At 42.9% G+C, this 21564-nt stretch overlaps 2 protein-coding genes across 5 annotated transcripts; one reads left to right on the top strand and one right to left on the bottom strand.

Moving 5' to 3' along the window:
- Positions 1-115: 115 nt before the first annotated feature.
- On the bottom strand, positions 116-7796 carry scyl3 (SCY1-like, kinase-like 3). Of its 3 annotated transcripts, none has more exons than XM_084548112.1 (14): positions 7422-7796; positions 7108-7283; positions 6686-6871; positions 6360-6473; positions 6214-6270; positions 6029-6131; positions 4947-5058; positions 4781-4858; positions 4012-4151; positions 3677-3867; positions 3371-3542; positions 2614-2778; positions 1729-2528; positions 116-746 (listed from the first exon to the last, which is right to left on the bottom strand). In XM_084548112.1, the coding sequence occupies exons 2-14, from the start codon at positions 7270-7272 to the stop codon at positions 684-686; spliced, it is 2346 nt and encodes a 781-aa protein (XP_084404238.1). In that variant the 5' UTR covers positions 7273-7283; positions 7422-7796; the 3' UTR covers positions 116-683. The 3 variants fall into 3 exon arrangements, with proteins under 3 accessions (XP_084404238.1, XP_084404237.1, XP_084404239.1); XM_084548111.1 differs by having other exon boundaries at positions 7108-7287; positions 7422-7795; XM_084548113.1 differs by lacking the exon at positions 7108-7283 and having other exon boundaries at positions 7422-7794.
- A 1785-nt stretch (positions 7797-9581) lies between these two features.
- On the top strand, positions 9582-17687 carry lpxn (leupaxin). 2 transcript variants are annotated; one of them, XM_084548052.1, is made up of 9 exons: positions 9582-10481; positions 11311-11396; positions 11726-11793; positions 12351-12447; positions 12818-13051; positions 13157-13330; positions 13762-13843; positions 13922-14070; positions 16195-17687. In XM_084548052.1, the coding sequence occupies exons 1-9, from the start codon at positions 10469-10471 to the stop codon at positions 16459-16461; spliced, it is 1170 nt and encodes a 389-aa protein (XP_084404178.1). In that variant the 5' UTR covers positions 9582-10468; the 3' UTR covers positions 16462-17687. The 2 variants fall into 2 exon arrangements, with proteins under 2 accessions (XP_084404178.1, XP_084404177.1); XM_084548051.1 differs by lacking the exon at positions 9582-10481 and having other exon boundaries at positions 10778-11396.
- The last annotated feature ends 3877 nt before the right edge of the window (positions 17688-21564 follow it).

The following is a 21564-nucleotide window of genomic DNA, read 5'->3' as shown; positions in this document are numbered from 1 at the left end:
TGCCGCCTAATACCAAGCATTTATTTATTTATTTTTTTTATTTCTATCACCAAGTTTCTTTTGGGAACAGTGCAAAAAGACTCAAGCTGCAAAACAGAAACGTGACATATTTGCTACAGTAAAATGTTTATTTCACCAGCACCCAAACAGCTACTAATAAATTATGTAATTCCTATTTCACATTCATTCAAAGTGCAAGCCTTCTGTCAATCAAACCTGACTCATCTTGGACACGTCTCCAGAAACTTTATCTCTTGTAAAACCTCATCTATCTCTATGCCAGTGGAGAAGTTGGCACAATTCAAAAAAAAAAAAACCCAACAAAAAAAATTAAAAGAAAACGAGATGACATTCACCTGTGATTAAGAACCTCAGCCATCTTAAGGTGACTAATATCAATTGGCAAATAATTATGAATGGCGTCTTTTGTCCAACTCCCAACTACCATCTGACACGCACTCGATCCTTCCAGTTCAAAAGTAAGTTCTCATAATGAACATACTGATAAGTGTCAGGAAATCAACAGAATATAAAAAGTCCATAAAAGCCCGTCTCCCTGTCATTACTACTCTTACTGCATCATGTTACATGGGAAGCTACTTCCAGTTCACTGCTCTGTTGTGAAGCAGCAGATGGGGTGCATGGAGTTTTTCAGTGGTTAAGTCATGATGAGTCAAATGTCATCACCAGACACTTTCATCCTCCCAGTTGAGGTCCTCTCCATCTCCCCAGCCGGCTGCTTCAGTCTGAAAGAAAAAGAGAAAAACAAAGTGTACTGATAGGAAGAGCGATACCAAACAGGAATTTTTTCCATCACAGATCTCTGTAAATCAACAAGACTACTGACTAAAGAAGTAGGCGTGTAAAATAGTACAGTTGAAACTGAAGACATCCAAAAAGTGTCAACTCAGAGACAAGCTTGGTGGCTGCACACAGACATTGCTTCACATTTATACTAGTATACTACAGTATTATTACTTTTTTCGTGTAACTTGTAACGTAACGCGTTAGTTTCGTGCGTTAAGTAATCAGTAACTTCGTTCTTTTTTTTAAAAAAGTAATCCGTTACTTTAACAATTTCTCCGGATAAGGAAAGAAAAATTCCGTCAGACAGTACTGTGCCACCTGCGGATGTGACAGCGTAGGCGCAGCGCTGTGATGATGCATCTGTGTCCTGCTGACCTACGTTACCTCCATGTGTGTGTGTGTGTGTGTGTGTGTTTGTGAGTGTTTTTGAACCGCCGGCAAGATGGCAGAGAGGACAGCTTTTGAATCATGGAAGTACGCACATTATTTTCAATTCGCCAGCGAAAAGGACAAGAACAACATAACGGTAAAATGCACACTCTGCGTTGGTGAAAAGCTTGTGTCGACCGCAAAAAATTCCACTTCCAATTTTTAAAAAAAACATCTTGTATCCAAGCACCACTCTATCACCCTGGTATTGTTATCCTGCAGAGTTAATTTGGTTGGATGAATGACGTTATTCATTGTCGGGACTTCTCTGTGCATTTCAAAGAGGCTGTGTGTCGCTGAGTTGCAGCATGTGCGAGGCGCTGCAAACGGCTTTTAATTTTTGGTAACGCATGAGTACTCTAACGCGTTACGTTTATTCACAGGTAACGCTGTAACGTAACAGATTACTTTTAACTGATGGTAACGTTGTAACCTAACTAACTACTTTCCAAAGTAACTATACCCAACACTGATCGTCGCACACACACTCACCTCCGTCGAGTTGTCCGCTGCGAACTTGGCAGTGAGCATTAAAGTGTCAATGGATGGGTCAACCTGCTGAGAATTGGTGTCGCCTGGAGATGCTGGAGACTGTCCTGCATTACTCTCTTCTAGCGGCAGCAGACCTGGAGAGGACAACTTGATGTCCGGCACCATGTCTGCAAACAAATCCAGCTCTGGGTCTAGCGCTACCTTTTTCTTCACCTTGATGGTGAACTCCTCCCCCAGGCTTCCCATTTCACCGGTTATTCGTGGCACTGTAGGTTTGGACTTAGGTTTTAATGGGCTGGGCGATTTTTCAGAGTCTCTCTCCTCTTGAGCCCAGCCATTATCCCACGAGGAAGCGGTCTTGCTCTGTGTCGATTGTCGCACCGTCGAGGTCAATTTAAGGGGTTTAGAAGAAGCCGGCTTCAGCGCTTCAGGCGCGTGCTTTGCAGATGTAGTTGCAGTGCCCCCTCGTGGTGGTGTAAGTATGACTGGGTCCGGTAAAGGAGCTGTAGGGGAGAGATCTGAGGTAGGTTCAGTGTCCTCAATGTCATCCCACGGCTCTTCTTCTGTGTTCTGATGTGCGAGTCTACTGCTGACTGGATCTACTCTAACTGAGGACTGAATGTTGATCTGGACCGACTGCCTGTCTTTATTCTCATTCTCCTCAGGGTCACTCCAGTCGGGCCAGTCTTCCACTGCACCCCCCAGTCTTTCAGCCTTCTCTGGGCTGTATGATAGTGGTTCCATCTCACTGTCCCGACTAAAGCCATTCAAAGGTAGTGTCATCTTCTGTCTGCTTACACCTGGAACACACGAAACAAAAGGCAGACTGAGCTTTGGGTCTTAAAAATACAACAATAAATGAACTGAAATAGTAATATTGGATACCTGATATTGGTGTGGCATCCTTTGGGGACTCCCTTGTACCTACAAAACTACTCATGTGACCGAGGACCAAGCCATCAGTCCCTGAACCTCTGGGGAACAAGGTCAATACTTTGGAAGGCTGGGCCATTTGAGGGTGGGAGTCTCCGATTATATGCACAGGTGAAGCTAGAGAAAAGAGGCAAAGTAAAATTAGACGTTACCCTTGAAAAACTTTCACTTACCAATCCATCGACCGAGAAACAAGTCAGCTGTTTGGTTGCTGGTCAACAGCAGCTTGACTGTGAAGTGGTTAATGAGGGATTGAACCGCTTTGAACCGGTATTTTCATAAAACCTGCTTGTGAGCCTCCTGGAGGAAACCACAGAGGCAAAGTAAGATTAGATGAACTTTCCCCGCCACCAGGATTTTGTGGGGGAAGTTTTGTGAAGAGCCACAACAAAGGCCTGCAAGGCCTATCAAATAGTTCGGGCTGGCTTTATGTGGTGATGAGTAGTAGAGTAACTGCGACAGAGTCATCCGGGTCATCTGAGCTCTGTTGTAGAATTTGTTTACAACAAAATGACACTGATTGGTTGCGGGACTATCGTGCAAAGGTTATTCTTTTTCTCTGTATTCTTTGAAACACGCCCCATAATGACATGAAATAAAAAAAGGCGTGTCACCAGACTCATATTGTGATAAGAACAACACTTATTTTGTGCACGTTTTCCAACATTATCAATGCATTCATTGTTATTCAGAAGTCATCTTTGCTTACTTTCAGGGGTGACCTCTGTAGACTTGGTGAAGCTGGGCGTGGTGCGTTTAAAGACCTTGGTTCTCTCTCCACCAACGACCACTTGAGCCCCCAACAGGGGCACCAACACCGCCAGACTCTGCAGCGTCATGGCAACCAGAGAATCGTTCGTGTCTCTCATTCCTAGCAAAACCTGCAGCCAGCAACAAAAAAAAAAAAAAAAAGAGATTATATAATAGTGGCATTTATGTCGGGTCAGCACCTAATTATCCCTTCAGCTCCCTCACTGTTTAAGTTAAAAACTGTGCTTCTATATCAGTACTCCACCTGAGGTAGGATCTGGTTCTTGAGTTCATCTTGGGTGAATAACTGGGCGTAGATGTGAATGTGAGCCAGCAGCACAATCCGGACGTGTTCCTCGTTTACTTTGTAGAGTTTCAGGAGCTGAGGAATCACGTGTTTACGGTAAAGGGACACAGACAGCAGGCAGTCTTCACTGCTACCACCACCACTGGGATCTGTCCACACAGATGAAAAACAAAGAGCGTGATCAACATCTACTTCAAATTTCACACTATCAGCTACTGCAGAGTAGTTTCCGGTCTCTTTGAGATAGGGTGGATTTTGAGTTATTTTTAGCAGCAAGAAAAAAATCATCTCACCTTTCTTTGGCCTTAGAAGATGAGGCAGGAAGCTTTTGACTGCCATGGGTTCTGCAAAAACAAGAGAGTTGAGGAGTTTGGGGACAAGACGTGCAGCTATCAGCTCTTCGGGGAGGCTCTGGACCCGGTCTAGAAGAAACCTAAAAACACACAACCAGAATATGAGTGGAAAGTACAATGTGGTTAAATGTTCATATTTAGAAGCCACTGATGTACACCAATCAGCCAAAACATTAAAACCACTGACATTAAAACCATCTTGTAACAATTCAATGTTCTGCTGGGAAAGTTTTGGACCTGATATTTGTGTGGATGTTACTTAGGTAGCACCCACCTAGACCAGACCGGACACCCCTACCCCATAGCAATGACACTCCCAGCCTGGCACAGGCACACACAAAAAAACACTTTAGGAACAACTAAAAAAAAACATGAAGAACAGCACAAGGTGTTGACCTGGCCTCCAGATTCACTAGATCCCAAACTGATCAAGTATCTGCGGGATGATCCACAGAGGCCCCTCCCCTCAACCCTCAACTAAAGGCCCCCACTAACAACACCACAGGACACCCTCAGAAGGCCCAGGTCCATTCTCTGACGAGTCACAACTGTTTTAGAGGCACAACTACACAATATTATGTCATAATGTTATGGCTGTTTGGTGTATGTTTGAAGTAATAACACTGACATATATAATAACTCAGTGCTTTAAATACCAAGGTAAAAAATAACACTGAATGTAAAACAAGAAAAGCATGCTGTTTCTTACTTAAAGAATTCATTCTTTTCCTCTTCTGTTTTCAGGGTCAGGCTTTTCAGAAAATTCATCACTTCCAAAAAGTCATTCCTATTCACAGAAAAAAAAAACAATAGTGCGTTTGAAAGCAAATCATTCTCAGTATTCACTAAAAATGGCAAAAGGAAACCACACCAACCTGAAAAAGTCATGAGTCAGCAAAGAGCTGAGTGGAGGTCGAGACAAGGGGTTGGAGTTGAGCGGGCCTGCCTGCAGGGTCTTTGTCAGGCTGTCCGACTGCTCCTGCGACACTGAAAAAAAATAAACGCACAAAGTGACATAGTACATGCTGGTTAAATTTAGCAGTTTTCACACTTGCACCGCAGCCACTTAGCTCAAATCATTAAACCAACCTTGCCCTGTTAACTCCCTATTGCGGAGGTTGTGTAATGAACTTACAGCGAGCAAGTTCAGCTTGTTACATTCTGTTTTGTTTTTTATTTTGTGCCAATAAGAATCAAAATGATCTCAGGAAGCTTTACAGAACCTGATGGCACCAAGGAAAAACGCCCTTTTAACAGGAAGCAACTCTGAGCAGAACCTAGCTCATAATGAGCCATTAGTCCGCTTGTGGTCAGCCTGGTGGAAAGACAGAAAAAAGAGGCTGCGTGGGAAGACGAGAAGGGAGAATCAGCTGCAAGCAGATGAATTCACACATGCATCTGAAAAAAATTAAAAAAAACATATCGCAAATACATGATGCAAATATGATTACATAATTCTTAATGGTGACACCATGACACTATACTATCGTTATTTGACACTGTAGAAAGAGGACGTGACCACAAGTTGCCACGCCAACCGCTCTGTGAAGCGGTCCCGTAGGGCCGCGAGAGTTGGAAAAAAATAAATGAGTACAGCGTATTATCCAAAATTTCTTTGTAAGTGGGGGAGGGAGAGCAGAGCGCAGCATTAATTAAACAAAAAAAGCGAGTGAGTCTGGTGGAAGTGTGGGCGAGTCATCAATAACGCGGCTCCACGTGGTTCCAATCTCGGAGTGTACTGCGCAGACTCTGACTCCAAACTCACAAGATGGCGTTGCCCGTATCCCCAGGGAACTACTCTTTGGCCAGTTTAAGAAAGTGGGGGTGCACTGTCCATATTTACATACAGTCTTTGCGTGATACATAGCGAGACACAGACTGTTTTCTGCAACATGTGTGGCTACATAAAGGCCACAGGTTTGTCAATACCTGGCGTCCTGATGTCACCTCTACTCACCATAGCCATTCAGGAGAGGAATAAGGGCTTCCACCATCATTCCAAAAGAGTAACAGTCCCGAGAGTGAGCATCTTTATCCGGAAGGATTTTGAAGTCCTCACCCTGTCAAAAACATGTTCCTTGAAAACTTGTGCACAGGGTTGATCGATCGTTCACAGCTCATCATGACATTTAGGCTGCTTACCTGCTCTTCAGGGGGAACACAGCTGGCCTCTCTTGCATTCTTAATGCTTGTGAGAAACTGCGGAGTTGAAGCAAACACTGAAATGGCATGTTTAAAAATGTCAGGGAGTGTTCAAATGTTCGGCGCCTTGCCTTTCCACCTCTTACCTCAGGAGTAGCTTCAGAGAACTTGCAGACAGTGTCCATCCCTCCCAACTTCCAATGACCATCTTCACTGACAAATACAGATGAAATACAGACGTTGTTGTGGCTTGATTTACCCTGGTGGAAGAGGAGGACCAGTGAGGAACTTATGCATGCATGTTAGACACAGAGACAGGGATATACACCAAACGATCAAAGTACAACATGAACCAGCACTTTACTTTATGCAATATCCTGTTTTTCAAATTGTTTCCCATGCTCTTCTTATTAAACGAGGGTTACTTTACAACAAAAATGAGTAAACCCTTGTGGTTTTTTTTCCTGCTCACCCTCTCGTGCAGAAAAACGAGTGCCTGCAGGAGGTCGTAGATCCCTGCACAGATTTCCTCCGGGGACAGACTCTCCAGCAGCAGCTCCAGGGGCTGCACGTGTTCCGTCACCAGGTGGATGCCACCATCCTGCACCGAGCAAGACAGGAAGCGCAGCAGACATGGATGCCTCAGTGTCTTCAGGTGCTGCAAGAAACGAAAGGAGGAAAACAGTAATGTGCCTGAATATATCCATCCGTTTATCACCACTTATCCTTAAAAGGGATCATGGGAGGACTGGAGCCTATCCCAGCGGGAGCTGCAGTACACCTTGGACTGGCTGTCAGTGTATTGCAGGGCAGCTGTGCCATAAACGATTATTAGAACTGTAAAGCACCCACTGTTAATGCCCTGTGCCCGGACAAGGATGCACCTCAGAATACCTTGGCAGCTTTGTTGACTTTGTCTTCATTGCCCCGCTTGTGGACAAACACAGAGGCAGGCTTTCCGTCCTGGAGCACCGCCGAGTACATGGTGAGACCAGAGGGCAGTGTCAGAAGGGGCTCCTCCAGGGTAAAGCCCCGCACCGCGCTGCTCTCCGCTCCCATGGCCCGCGCACCTTCCTGGACCAGCAGGTCAATGAATGTGGGGACAAGGGGACATAAGCCACGCAAGCCAAACGCGCTATGCGGCAACGAGAGTGCCTGTCGCTAAGCATGCAGATATGAACACTCGTTACATGACGAAGCTGACATACCTGTTTCACTGCACTGGATGAACCGATCTGTGAGAAGTTAGCAAGTGTTGTTAGTTGCCTAGCTGGCTAACCTCGGCGCTACGTTAGCCAGCTCGTCATTGCTATGCTTTCCGATAGCTTTCCCGCCTCCTAACAATCATACTAACTTGAGTGTGCCATAAATATATCCAGCATATCAAAAAATATAAAACTGTGTCCAAATCACTGATTAATTTGATTATAAATTCGTACGATGCTAACGTGGAGTATACCGAAAGCTGCACTGTAAACACGGACGCTTCCGGTAAAAGCCCAAACCACAAAGCGGGGGACTTTACTCTCAACAATGTTAATTATTTGTCACTGGTACCGATTTACTCGGGAATTTAAAAGTTACTTTAACGTATATCGGTTATTTATTTTTGTTAAGCGTGAAATACCACATCGATAGGCTTAATTTTAAAGTGCTATATTCATACAAAGTAACTAATACCCCTGCTTTGTTTAAAATAGATGCGACCAGTGGTGCGAGGTAAAGCACGTATATCCGCGTAGAGGTGGCTGCCATATGGTGGCTAAAAACTGAAGTAGAAACTGTGGTGGACTGTTTAATTGAATTTTATGCTTCGTGGGTCTGTGGGTCTGTGCATTTTGTACTTCATGCATAACAAAACGTGAAGTTAAAGCCATATCACATGCGTGTCAGGTGACTATTCTGCCACTGGACTTTATGGGGGTGGATCAGGGGTGGATGTTTGTGATGATGTAGTGACTCAGGATCATTCAGCAAAACATGTGAACATCACTGTGACACTGGCTAAAGGAAGCTGCATAATTTAAAACATCGTCCTGATTGTTTCTGGTCAGTGTTGGAAAGTAACTATAATAATAGGTTTCCTCATTTAGAACAATTTTTCAGGTACTTTCCTTGAGTATTTTATTATTTCCAGTTGTGCCTCTTCAGCTGTTCTATATATCTACCGCATTGTTGAGATTGGGCATCTGCCTTCTTACAAAAAGCTAAGTTTAGTCAACATCACATTTCAGACAATAATAAGTTACTAAAAAGCAAAACTGAAAACAATTTTGTGACTCAATTTAGCCATCTCACAGCCCCTCAGATTTAAATGCCTTAATGCTACATAAATTATACACAGAGATTATCTTTAATGTTATGTTTTTAGATATATAGATAGACAACTTTATTAATCCCTTTGGAAGGTTTCTGCAGGGAAATTGACATCTCCATCTCACACAGCACTGTCGGACATGCATGTACAAGAACTGAATAAAAACTGAAGGTGCTTCTCTGGCTGCTGGCGGCAGTTTGCAGAGAGTGGCTGGCATTGTCCAGGATACCCAAAAGTCTGTTCAATGTCCTCCTCTCTGCTACGGGCTCCAGCGGGTCCAGCCTCGTACCGACCACCGAGCCAGCCCGCCTGATCAGCTTTTCCAACCTGGAGAGGTCTGCTTTTGAGGTGCTCCCGCCCCCAGCACACCACAGCGTAAGACAGAACGCTGGCGACCACAGAAAATCCCCAGAAGCTTCTTGCAGATGTTAAAAGATCTTATCTTCCTTCTGTTTATATATAAATTTGTTTATATATCTTACTTCTGTTTATATATAAATAGAAGGAAGATAAGATCTTAGAAAGTTATTTATTAATACCATACTCTTATTTCTGTTTCAGTGGTGCATCAGTGAGTATGAGACCACTTGTCTGTTTAATTAATTATATTTCATCAGATTTAAGTTAATTTTTTCTCTTTCGCAAATAGACTCAACAAACTGATCCACAAGGCCAGTGATATTGTCGGGGTGGAGTTGGACTCTTTAAACACAGTGTCAGAGAGGAGGATGCTGGCAAGAGTTAAGACCATCCTGGGCAACACATCTCACCCACTCCACAACACACTGGCCAGTCTAAGGAGTACCTTCAGGAACAGACTCATTCTTCCCAAATGTACAACAGAACGCTACAGGAGGTCATTCCTGCCTGTGGCCATTAAACTTTATAACTCCTCCCGCTGAGTGTTGGACACTCTTAACACCTTTAACACTTAAGACGCCGTTAATTTATTTTCAACATCTACCTCTGTATATTGTGAATACTTGTGCAATATTGTTCCTTTACTTTAAATGCATCTTACTTACTTATTTTTTTATATATCTTTGTATTACCTTTATTCAACTAGCAACTGTCACTTTATGGGAGCAACAGCAACAAAACAATTTCCTTGAAGGATTAATAAAGTATTCTGATTCTGATTTTCATGTTCATGCTGTTTGGAAACGTGGGCACTTTATAAGACAGGCCCCTAAGGACACTTAGGTTCTTTGGAGTGCAGGGAGCATCAGCCATATACTACAGAGTGGTCTGCTGGAGTGGCGGCATCTCAGCGGGAAACAAAAAGAGACTGAACAGACCGGTGAAGAAGGCCAGCTCTGTTCTGGGCTGCCCTCTTGAAAGTATGGACGTGGTGGGTGATCGGAGGATGGAAGCTAAGCTGTCCTCCCTCATGGATAACTAGTCACACCCCCCTCAATGGCACCATAACAGCACTGGGCAGCGCCTTCAGCAGCCAACTGGTTTAAAGATTCAATATTCAAAGATGTGTGAAGGAGCGTTACCGCAGGTCCTTCCCTACTGCTGCTGGAAGGCTGTACAACCAAGTCTGCTCCCAGTAGACCACATACATAGAACTACTGTTGTATCTAATTGCTATTTTTTGTATTTATTTGATGTTTACTTTTTCTTGTCTTGTGCACATTTGTACCTTCTAAATTTATAGTTGAAACCAAAACTGACATTTCATTAGAGAAACCCCGCAAATGTAAGCTGTCATCTCTGTTGGTATTTCACCTCCACGCGTTGTTTCCTCTTTACCAGGAAACCAGCAAACCGTCTCACTTACTATGAGCAGTTCTTAATACCAGTGAAAAAGAACCTTTCACAGCGGAAGTGACTGTTTTGATCAGATGAGAAATTTTGCTAGTAACCTTAGTAACTAACCAGCAGGAAAACACACACACTCAAGCGGAGTTTGCACAGAGAGCAGGAGCCGACATGGAGGAGCTCGGTAAGACAAGTTTCTGTCATGTTTTACGTAGTCAGTCGTCCTTAAACCGATCAGAGGTACAGTCTAGAATACTGATTCTGAAAGTATAAATGAAGAATTGTGATTATAAGCAAGATCACAGTGCCTTATGTGTTTTGTGATTTATTGATACCGTCAACAATGAGTACAGTATTTACTGTACTTAGTCATGTGTTCATTTGAAGTAATTCATACAAGTATGTAACTCTTGTGAGATATGTAATTTCTTACTTTTTGGTATAAGGTGTCAGTTTAATGAGCATTTGTTTTATAATCTGCACTGACATTTTACCAATGACATTTGAAAAAATGTATGAATTCAATCAACTATCATGGCAAAATTGAAAACAACAACAACGATTGAATCAAATCAAAAAGAAAAGGTCATTGCTCATTTAAATTAAATTAAATTAAAATACAGTGTTAGTACTGCAACAAAGGCAACAGTGTGTTGTAATTTCACTACTTACACTGTGGAGAGAATTGTCATTTGCTGTGATATTTGTCACCATACTTGCAACATTGCTACAAGTTTCACTTCTGCAACATGACATACCATCACTTCCTGAGGAAGCTAAACTGCATGAAGCAACCTCAGTTCACCAGTATCTTGGTCCGTACAAGGAGGTGCACTCTACCTCGCTTCACAGAGAATATCACCGTCCACAAATAATACACACACACACACACACACTCTGGTTCACCAAACGCCCAAGAAAGAGAGAAATGTGTGAAAAAGTGGTGTGTTGAGTCGTTGATGTGTGATTTCTGCACCGTATGCATGTATTCATGTGCCTGCATCATGCCACAGATTTGCTGTTAGAAGAGCTCGCCTTGAATTCAGCACGCTCAGACAACGCCAGTGACAACAAGAGCGGCGATGCAGCTGGTGGAGAGGTGAAGACAAAAGCACAAACATTACAATAGTGTACCACAGCTTTCTGTTTTATCCGATTTCATTCGTACCCAAACCTAAAATTCCTTTTCAACCAACCAGTTCACATTTTGTACTGGAGTTGTTCAACGAATCATATATTCACATATATCATTATATAGTCTATCTGCCATTTGTATGTTCTATATATATATGCTCGTGTGTACTTTAATTGTGTATTATTTTAGCAATTTTGTGCGGTAACCTTGAGTGTTGTGAAAGGCGCCTATAAATAAAAGGTATTGTTATTATTATTATTATCATTACATGTATATTTTGGTTGTGCCCACAGGTGCCAAGTTCAGCTAATGCCGGAAATACCAAAACTGGAACCAGCTCAGTCTGCTCAGGTGTCTACAGGTGAACCAGAAGCTTGTGGCCTCTGTGGACCCCGATAAACTGTGCAGAGGAAACAGGAAATAACTAGATATTTACTGCACATGATCTCAGAGATAATGTGCGCAAGGAGCTCAATGATCAAATGACTGTCTTCGAATATTTACTTTATTGTCAGGACTACACTATTTCACCCAGATCTCAAACAAGAGCCGAACTGCAAACTTTGTCAAAAATTGTCTGTTGCCACACTCTGAATGGCTCCTGTGCAGATTTGTATAATTATTTCTGCTTCACTGTTATTCGTAAAGTTTATGACATGAACTGAGACTATGATCCTTATGCTAGAAAACACTCTAGCCTCTTTGTTCTATCAGAATAAATGGACAAAAAAATAAATAAAATAAAATAAACGTAACATGACGTATGACACATACAATGTATAAATATTCTTATTTACAACAGCAAAATGTCATCAAGGATTCTCAAGGAATTAATACTTATATTTAGCATTATTTGGTTGGTTTTTGAATGTAAAATACTATGCTCTGATTTTTAATTTGTCTCATTCTGGGATTTAGCCATCCGCCAGCTCCCGTGGCAGCTTCCCTGGATCCAGAGTCACCTACTCAGGAGCTAGATTCCATCTTACAAGACCTGATGAACCTAGGACAAGAGGTCGGTACAGAGTCTATGCATCAAAACGACTGAAAATGGCTGCACTTGGATTCTGTAAACTTTAGATAATACACCAAGTGTGTGTCTGACATCAACATCTCACTCCCTATATGTTAATGTTCTCAATATTCTTATATAAACACCAAATAGGAGAACTGTAAATGTGCAGCAAATAAATTACAGTAAGTGAAATTAACCAGGTTTAACAACAGAGGGCAGCATTGTACTAATGTCCGCACAACACAACCCAAAGTATGACCGGTGACTCATTGTAACAGTAGATCTGAAACTATGACCTTTGAATATTAGATTTTTTCAAATGTATAGCTAAAAGGAACAAATATCTGTGGTTATTTGTGTCTTCTTTTAGATCCCAGCGACCCCACCGCCGCTTACACAAAAGCAGTCTGTGAAAAAGAAAACAGAGGCCGAACAACAGGTAGAGAGCAGCAGCCCCGCAGGCTCAAAGGCCTCCACCCAGACAAAGAAAACAGATTCTATAGACGACCTGCTCGGAGGACTGAGCTCCGACTTGGAGAAGATCGGTGTGCGCACCACTGCCAAGGGACACTGTGCTTCCTGCAACAAAGCCATCGTGGGGAAGGTACAATCTGGACCAACAGTCCACAAAGCGGCCAGTATGTTGGAAATATGACTAGAGGAAACAGATGAAAACCTCTCGTTCCCTCTTTACATTTTCTTCCTCCAGATGATCACAGCGCTGGGTGAAGTGTGGCACCCCGAGCACTTTGTGTGTGTGGCGTGTAACATGGAGCTGAGCACCATGGGCTTCTTTGAGAGGGAGGGACGGCCGTACTGCAACAAAGACTACCAGGAGCTCTTCTCTCCACGTTGCGCCTACTGCAAAGGGCCCATTATTCAGGTGAGAAGGGATCTGATCCTTTACAATCACATCTTAGCATGGAAAAACAAAAGTAAGATAGAAACCAAGTGTTAATGTATAAAAGCTTGTTCAGTGTTCTATTTAATACTATAATCAGTTCTGTCATATATTACATCCATTTATTTACACAATAATCTTCAGAAGACCGGATGATGACACACAGTTGTATGTACTTCATTTTTCTTGACGTGTCCCACATGTCATCTCGGTGTATAAAACACAAAACCATGTTGAGGTTCTGCAGACTGGGCTTACAGCATACTGCAAACCAAAGTAATTTATCAAAACGTAACGCAACCTCTTCTCTGATTCACTTCATGTGGCTCTCTATCCACATTTTTGGGTTGAACACAAACCTTACTAATCCTCAGGCGAAGTAAAATCATGATGTAATGATTCTGGCTTATCAGAACATCCTGACAGCCCTGGACCAGACCTGGCACCCGGAGCACTTCTTCTGTACACACTGCGGAGGCCTGTTCGAAGCTGGACGTGAGTGCATTCGCTTTTCGTCAAAGGAAAACCCCACTTGAACAACACACAGCTCACTGTATCCTCTGCCTGCCCTAGGTTTTCTAGAGAAGGATGGGAAGCCGTATTGTTACGAGGACTTCTACCACCTCTTCGCTCCCAAGTGCTCAGGCTGTGGGGAGCCGGTGAGGGAGAACTACCTGACTGCAGCCAATGGCACCTGGCATCCAGAGTGCTTCGTCTGTGCGGTGAGCCTCTTACCTCAGACCACACACAGCTCTGGCTCACAATCAAGCCGGAGAATAAATGAGAAAGATACCCACACATTTGCTTTATTTGCAACATTTTGACCACAGGCCTGATGAAAACCGTATGCCTGATGAATATGCTGCGGTTGAAATGATGCAGATAAATCAAGGAAGCCGTATTCCTCGGCGTGGGTATCTTTTACATTCTCTTCAGAGATACTGCTGTGTGCAGCATCTGGTCACAATCGCTTCCGTGTGCAGCTCTACTTCTGTTTTACCCGGCTGTGAGCAGTCGTCAAATATAAAATGCTCTCAGGCAAGATGTCCCGATAAAAGAGACAAACTGCCACTTTAGTATTTCAGTTTGTCATTTTAGCAGCTGAATGAAACACAAGGTACATAAACCTGAATGTAAAACCCATTAAAACATGCTGTTCTTAATACCTGTGACTCAAAATTACAGTGAATAGCATCACATAAAACATGGAATACATCCAACCATGACTATCTAAGGTAGCCATTAGTCACAGCCAGCAACCTACCATTAGTGCAGAACCTAAACATTGTTTTACACAGAGCAGCCATCATCAGCAAGGTCACTTTCACCTGCCCCCTAATAGCCTAAACCTAATTCCAGTGGACACGAGGTCAAACACTCCACAAAGAGGGCGAAGTGGACACTCAAAACTGGTCGAGACTTTTTAATCAGGCTGCCGCTAAAAATAATAGAAAAAGGCAGTTCACACAATTTGGGACCTTTGATCTTTTCAGCCACTTTCACTGAGCTGTTCTGCAGCGTGTTCTTGTAAAGAGATTTCCATACCGCGAGTCATTAGCTCCCGACGAACCCCAGACGAGCTACCGCCGGACCTGTTAATCAGGTTTTTACAGTGTTATTCTCATCACAAGCCGACCACTCATTATCATTAGAGAAAAGTCCACTCACTCATCACTTTATTTTGATTGCAATCTGCATGAAAATGATCAAATGTATCCATTGTTTAGTCGGACTGTTTTCGTGTGAAGCCAAACAGACGTTTTGACTTGTTCAACACAGATGTTGCTGTTATTATTAATGGATTATTCCGTTCAGATTTTTAAAAGCCAAAGGGGGCTGTGCAGGCTGGCTCACTGTCATGGCTTACTGGCACATAATAAACGGAACAGAGTCACTGGTAATATGAAGCGTTACACCTGCACATGCCAAGAGAAATGTGTTTGAGTAAATTCAGGACCACATGCTGCATCACCGCTGTACAATTAATTTCCATTTACGTCCTAGCAGTTATTAATGGACTCAATGCAGCTGTGACGCCCTTTAAAGTTTTCTCTTTGTTCAAGATGGATGTTTTTAATTTTGCCGTTATGTTGCTATAATTTAAATCACAGCTGAGCATTTTGTAATCAGATATCTTTTCAGTCGTTTCTGCCAATAATCCAACTCCTGAGATTTGAAATTTATTACAGGTCTATGCTGTTTTCAGATGGAACCTGTGTAGTCGTGTACACAAACTGCTTGGTGTGAGTCACACAAACCCCGCTGCTAGGCGGTTGTGAGGGTCCAAAAGCCAACCAGGCAAACAGATTAACGAGCTAACAACTAGGTAACTTAATGTAGGAAATGCAAAGGTATATTTTAAAGAAGAGACCATTGGGAATATGTTAATATTTCCAACCAACCTCTTCCTTTTATTACACCTTTGCACTTCCCACTGTAAGCTACTTAGTCGTTTGCTTGCCAAACTGTTCTTCTGGTTTTCCTCCAGCGGTGCACTCTCAACCTACACTCGATGATATCATGTCATAATCACAAGCTCACATGTTCCATTTGAAGGGACCAATATTAGAATTAAAATATAGAACTGTTTTGTGACATGTTTACTTCTGAAAAATTCACAACTTGTGAACCTTACCACACGAATACCATAAGAGGGGACATCCATGTGAAATAGTGAACACCATAAACACAACCACAAGGCAGCGCTGGTCCATCACAGTGAACATATGGATTACATTTTGAAAAGTTGCATTATCATTGTATGTTGTGTACTGTTATACAGGCACTAAATCAAGTCTTCTTCCTGTATCTAACCCTTCTCCTGCCTCTTGTGTTCTCATATCCAGGACTGTCTGAAGCCCTTCACAGACGGCTGTTTCATGGAGCTGAATGGTCGGCCCCTCTGCTCGATGCACTATCATTCCAGGCAGGGCACTCTGTGCGGCAGCTGTGGCGAGCCCATCACGGGCCGCTGCATCGCCGCTCTCGATCGCAAGTTTCACCCCGAGCACTTTGTGTGTGCCTTCTGTCTGCGGCAGCTCAGCCAGGGCATCTTCAAGGAGCAGAACGGGAAGCCGTACTGTTCACCTTGCTTCGGCAAACTCTTTGTGTGAGGAATCATTCAGATGTTTAATCTTGGCCACTGCTGTGAATATAATTCTAGTATGAGGGATGAATTAAAATAAGGCACCTGCACTATTCTTATGTAACATCATCTTACAAGACTGTTTTTGCAGTAGGGCAGATTCTCAGTATTTCATGGCTGACTGCACATCTTAAACGTGGAAGCTCATGTGCTGAATTATGTGATTAAAAGCATTTAACAAGTGGAGTGGTTTAAATCATTGATAGATTATGTAGAAGTAACCCAGCCAGATGTTAACACTGTAAGATTATTAATGACACGACTGTAGAACACAAGGAAAATACATATTTCCCATGATAAAAACTTGAAAGAAAGCTTTTACATATGTGAACCTTGAATGCTTCTACAAGGCGTGTTGCTGACACTTGGTCTGAATTTTATGGGATTTCATACATCATGATCACATAAATTTCCTAAATGGAGAAAGCAAAACACAGCAGTGCTGTTTTAACCCATGGTTTCCATTAAGCTATCCTCGGGTTGCCATGAGACTTGGCAGTGCGCAGATGCTCTCTCTCGCAGCATGGAGCAGCTTGTCAAGGGGCACGTCTATGCGGCCCGATAGTTTGTATTGGCAGTGACTGGCATGGGCTCGGCATGCCAACCCGAGTTTCCTCTTACTCTGACTGACCACTTGGCCCCTGGCATGCACTGGATTCAGACGACCTCTTCACTCTCCACACAGGCCCCTTTATAGACACCCATAGAAGATTAATGATGGTGGCAAGGTTAACAAAGGTGGTTTCAGCCCCTTCACATCACTGCATCACTTCAGGAACTCACTTGAACGAACCGCAAAGGTGTTTTAATGCTTTAGATGTTGTTGGCATATTTGGGCCCATTCTGTTATGGACTGAGGTTTAATGGTTCACTAATAACTAATGGTGTGGATGATATGTAAAGGCAGACATTTGCAGCAACGTCGGGAGGTGCTGCAGTTCTAATAGAAGGATGCGTTCTTCATGTCATTGTAGAAAATCAACAACAGTAGTGTGTTGTTCCAACTCAGAGGCTGAAAATGATTTTCCCATCTATTGTACACCCACTGGTGTCATAAAAGCCCACAATGCATTGGTCAAATACATAACTGATAAGTAAAAGTGAACTAGACTTAACTGAAATAATCATAAAAACATTAAAAAGGGGATAAAATAAAGGTAAAATCCAACACTGCCACGGTATGGGAACTGGCAGCATCACTGCACATTTCACAGGACACAGTGTTTCAAGTGCACAGATATTTGTCCCTGCGCTGCCACGTTTAGAGAGCCTCGGTATACTCCATATGTGCTAGTCTGAAACCCAGATGTTCTGGTCTCAATGCTTGGACGTTTAATTTTGCAGCCCAGTTGCTTTTTTAATACTTTTTCAGAAACTGACTTCCAAATATCTAATAGTCACACTGAACACACCATAAAGGAGAATACTGTAAACATTTCCATGAAGTTGCCATATGTAGTTAACACAGTGCTGTCGATAGTAGAAGTAAATATACACAAAAATCTAAGCAAATTAAGCTTAAATATTATTTTAAACAACAAAGTTCTGTTTTATTGCCAATTCCCATTTGTGTACGTGTCATATCTGTGAGTATGTTATCTTGAGATGAACACTGGTTACTTTTTGTCGGTCCTGTAGGCAGCTTTCTTTGGGTTTTTTTTTAAACTAGTCACTTGGGCTTGCTGTGTGGAGGTAGTGTGTGAGTGCAAACGGAGGTGGGCATTAATCATGCTGTCATCACCGTCAGACAAGGCCTCTTATGGTCTCTACAGAGTAAGGAGCTTGCATCATGGAAGGAGTGTGAACGTGTCGTGTTCATTCAGAATTAAAATCCAAGGTCATGAGTGTTTAGTGCTCTCACGGACTTGAGTCAGGACTTCTACTGAACTCGCGGGGTAAATTTAAACACACCTCGGAGATTTGCATATTGTGTTATGAAATCCTCCTACATACAGTAGAACAACATCAACTTTAATCTGATCTGGGACCTTGTACCAAGACTGTAACACATCACATTTTCACATGAAATGTTCATCTAGGATTAAACTCTTTCTGGATGATGCGGCGTCCAGCTGATTGCTATTATGAGCAGCTCCACATCTGCCAAAACAGACTTGTTGTTTCTCCTTCAAATGGCTTCAAAGGACCATAAACTAGCAATTAGCTTAAATTTAGATTAGTGAAAAACAGACATGTGAACACTGGCCCTTGCTTTCGTTGTATTTTCTCAAATATGCGAAGTACAAAGCCTCCAACGGAGAAGCAGGAAAACGTAAAAATGACAACGTAAATGAAGCTGTGGCATTCACAAAAAGAAATATTTGTTGTTATACGGGTGAGTCAACAGAGAGGAAAAGGGGGCTCTCCAGCAAGTAGTAAAAATGAGAAAACATGAAATGTGAGCAGGGCTCTCTTTTAAGAGGCTGCTGAATAAAGGGCAGTCTGTGGAAGGCAGAGAGAGTGTAACTCAGGTGACATTTACAGCAGTGAAACAGAGTACGAATGGTCTAGGAGCGCACTGGGCCATGAGATGGCAGCTACAGCTCAATGGGGTACGGAAGGGGAGTGAGGAGTATATTAGGGCATAATGGATACCGGTGTGGAGGGAGGCTCTAGTTGTTTCTCTTGTGTGACACTGAAACCCAACGCTTATACCTCCTCTCCCGTAAAATGACTGTGTCCGCTAGGCCACCCCTGATGGGGATGTAGGGGCGGCCAGTCCAGATTCTTCTGGCCCCACTGGTCACACCCAGCTGATTCTGCCCTAGCCCAAAAACCAATTAGTTAAGAACAGCTATGAACCCATAACCTTCGATTACAAACATCTATCAGAACTTTGCCTGAAGGCACGTTGCAGTATGTAAATATGGTTTGAAGCTCAGCGCGGTGATTCTCTCTGTCGCCATATTGGCAGTTCCTGACTCTATGTCTGACTCCAATTCTGATTCAAAAATGGGCAAAGAGGTGCAGCAGGAGTGGAGCTGAGGCAGGTGAGTGACTCCTAGGTAGAAAGCAAGCAACCTGTGGTGGCAACGTCCTCTCAATCAAAGTGGCTTCTCCCTTAAGTATCCTTTTTTTTTTTTCTGCCCTGTACCGCTATATCACGAATAGGTCAGGTTGTTTGTATCGGGCTGTAAACATGCTTACTGCTGTAAAGCTGTTCAAAAACCACTCAGAATATGAGATTAATATTTTAAATACTCGATTGTCATTAAAAAAGAAAATACAGCACAAATTACAACAAACCACAATAGTCAACCACCACAGCTACTCACATCTAGCTTCTACAAAGACATCTGAATACTTCATGTAGTCCACAGAGAGGCCTATGGAGCGCTCCTCTACTCTGTAGGAAGCTGCAGCTCGAACATCTGTCCCAAACAAACTTTGGGCACAAGCAGAGCACACAAACACACACACACAAACATATACACTTGTCTTGGAAGAAGTAAATGTATTTTGGTTTTATTTCAAAACCCACAAAGACAAAGGGAGAACATGCAAACTCCACCCAGAGGGGCCCGACTCGGCCGGGCTGGTGGATTCGAACACAGAACCTTCTTGTTGTGAGGCATCAGGGCTAACCACCACACCACTGTTCTGCCCAAATATCATAATATAATCATCAAATCAAATCACTCATTTTGATATACAGTATATACAACTGTAATGGAGCCCTGCAATGTACCCCGCCTCTCGCCCGATGACAGCTGGGATAGGCTCCCGCGACCCTTCACAGGACAAGCGGTTACAGCAGATGAATGAATGAGTGAATGAATGACAACTGTAATGCAGACAGAAAAAAACTGTGTCTCTCTGACAACTGTGCTGACAGCAAAGTAAAAAACTTAAAATAACTTGTATATAAATAAGTAAAAGAGAATAAATATATATATAGCATTATCGGATGCTGACAGCATTCATTCAAGACACAGAAATAAGCCATTGTTTGTGTTAAATATAATTAGGCGTAAAGGTGGTTGAATACTAACTAGTCATTTCACAAAGGTTTAACTGTGTCTATTAAGACTTACTGTCATGGTTCTGCGTTTTTATTTCCTGTGTTCCTGTTTTGAGTTTCGTTCATGTTTCATGTTTTTCGGTTTCCTGTTTTATTTTGGGGCGGCACAGGTGGTTAGCACTGATGCCTCACAGCAAGCAGGTCACCGGTTCGAATCCATGGGCCGGCTGGCCTTTCTGTGTGGAGTTTGCATGTTCTCCCTGTGTCTGCGTGGGTTCTCTCCGGGTACTCTGGCTTCCTCCCACCATCCAAAGACATGCTCATTAGGTTCATTGGTGATTCTAAATTGGCCGTAGGTGTGTGAGTGTGAATGGTTGTCTGTCTCTGTGTTAGCCCTGCGATGGACTGGCGACCTGTCCAGGGTGTACCCCTGCCTCTCGCCCGATGACAGCTGGGATAGGCTCCTGTCTTGTGTCCCTTCCTGTATCTTCCCGCCTTTGTGATTGGCTTCCCTGTCTTGATTGGCTTCACCCGGTTCTCCTACGATTTCCCACCTGTGTAGTTGTCTTCCCCGCCCTGATTGTTTTCACCTGTGTCTCTTCTGCCCTTGTGTGTATATACAGTATATACGTAGTCCTGCCTTTCCCTTTGTCCTCTGCCGTGTCATACTGTTTTCTACCGTTTCTCTGTGTACCCAGTGTTTTCAATCTCTAGTCTTGTGATGTTACGTTTTTGTCTTTTTGAAAGTTTTTTGTTTTTGGTTCTCCTGCTGTCTCAGCAGCGCTTTGTGTTTCCTTTTGTTTAATTAAATTCAGTTTTTGCCTACTCCTGCCTCATCCTATAGTGTCCAACATTTGGGTCCTACCTCAGTGTAGAGAAACAACCAGTATTTGGAATCTGTTTCATACTGCATCACAACCACATTAGAAAAGCTACATTCACGTATTGTTGAACATGAAAACCTCCCATTATTCTGTCATAAAGACCTGTTATTATCTGACTCTGAGTTGTGATTAAAGGAAAAAAAAAGAATAATGCAGGTTTCCAGAAGCACGGTTCATTGCAGTGACCCCACTTAACAGCTGTTAGTGGAGCACCAATGTAGACTGG

Source organism: Chelon labrosus (assembly GCF_963514085.1).
Source record: "Chelon labrosus genome assembly, chromosome: 7".
NCBI lineage: Eukaryota > Metazoa > Chordata > Actinopteri > Mugiliformes > Mugilidae > Chelon > Chelon labrosus.
This window is presented reverse-complemented; position numbering and strand designations above follow the sequence as displayed.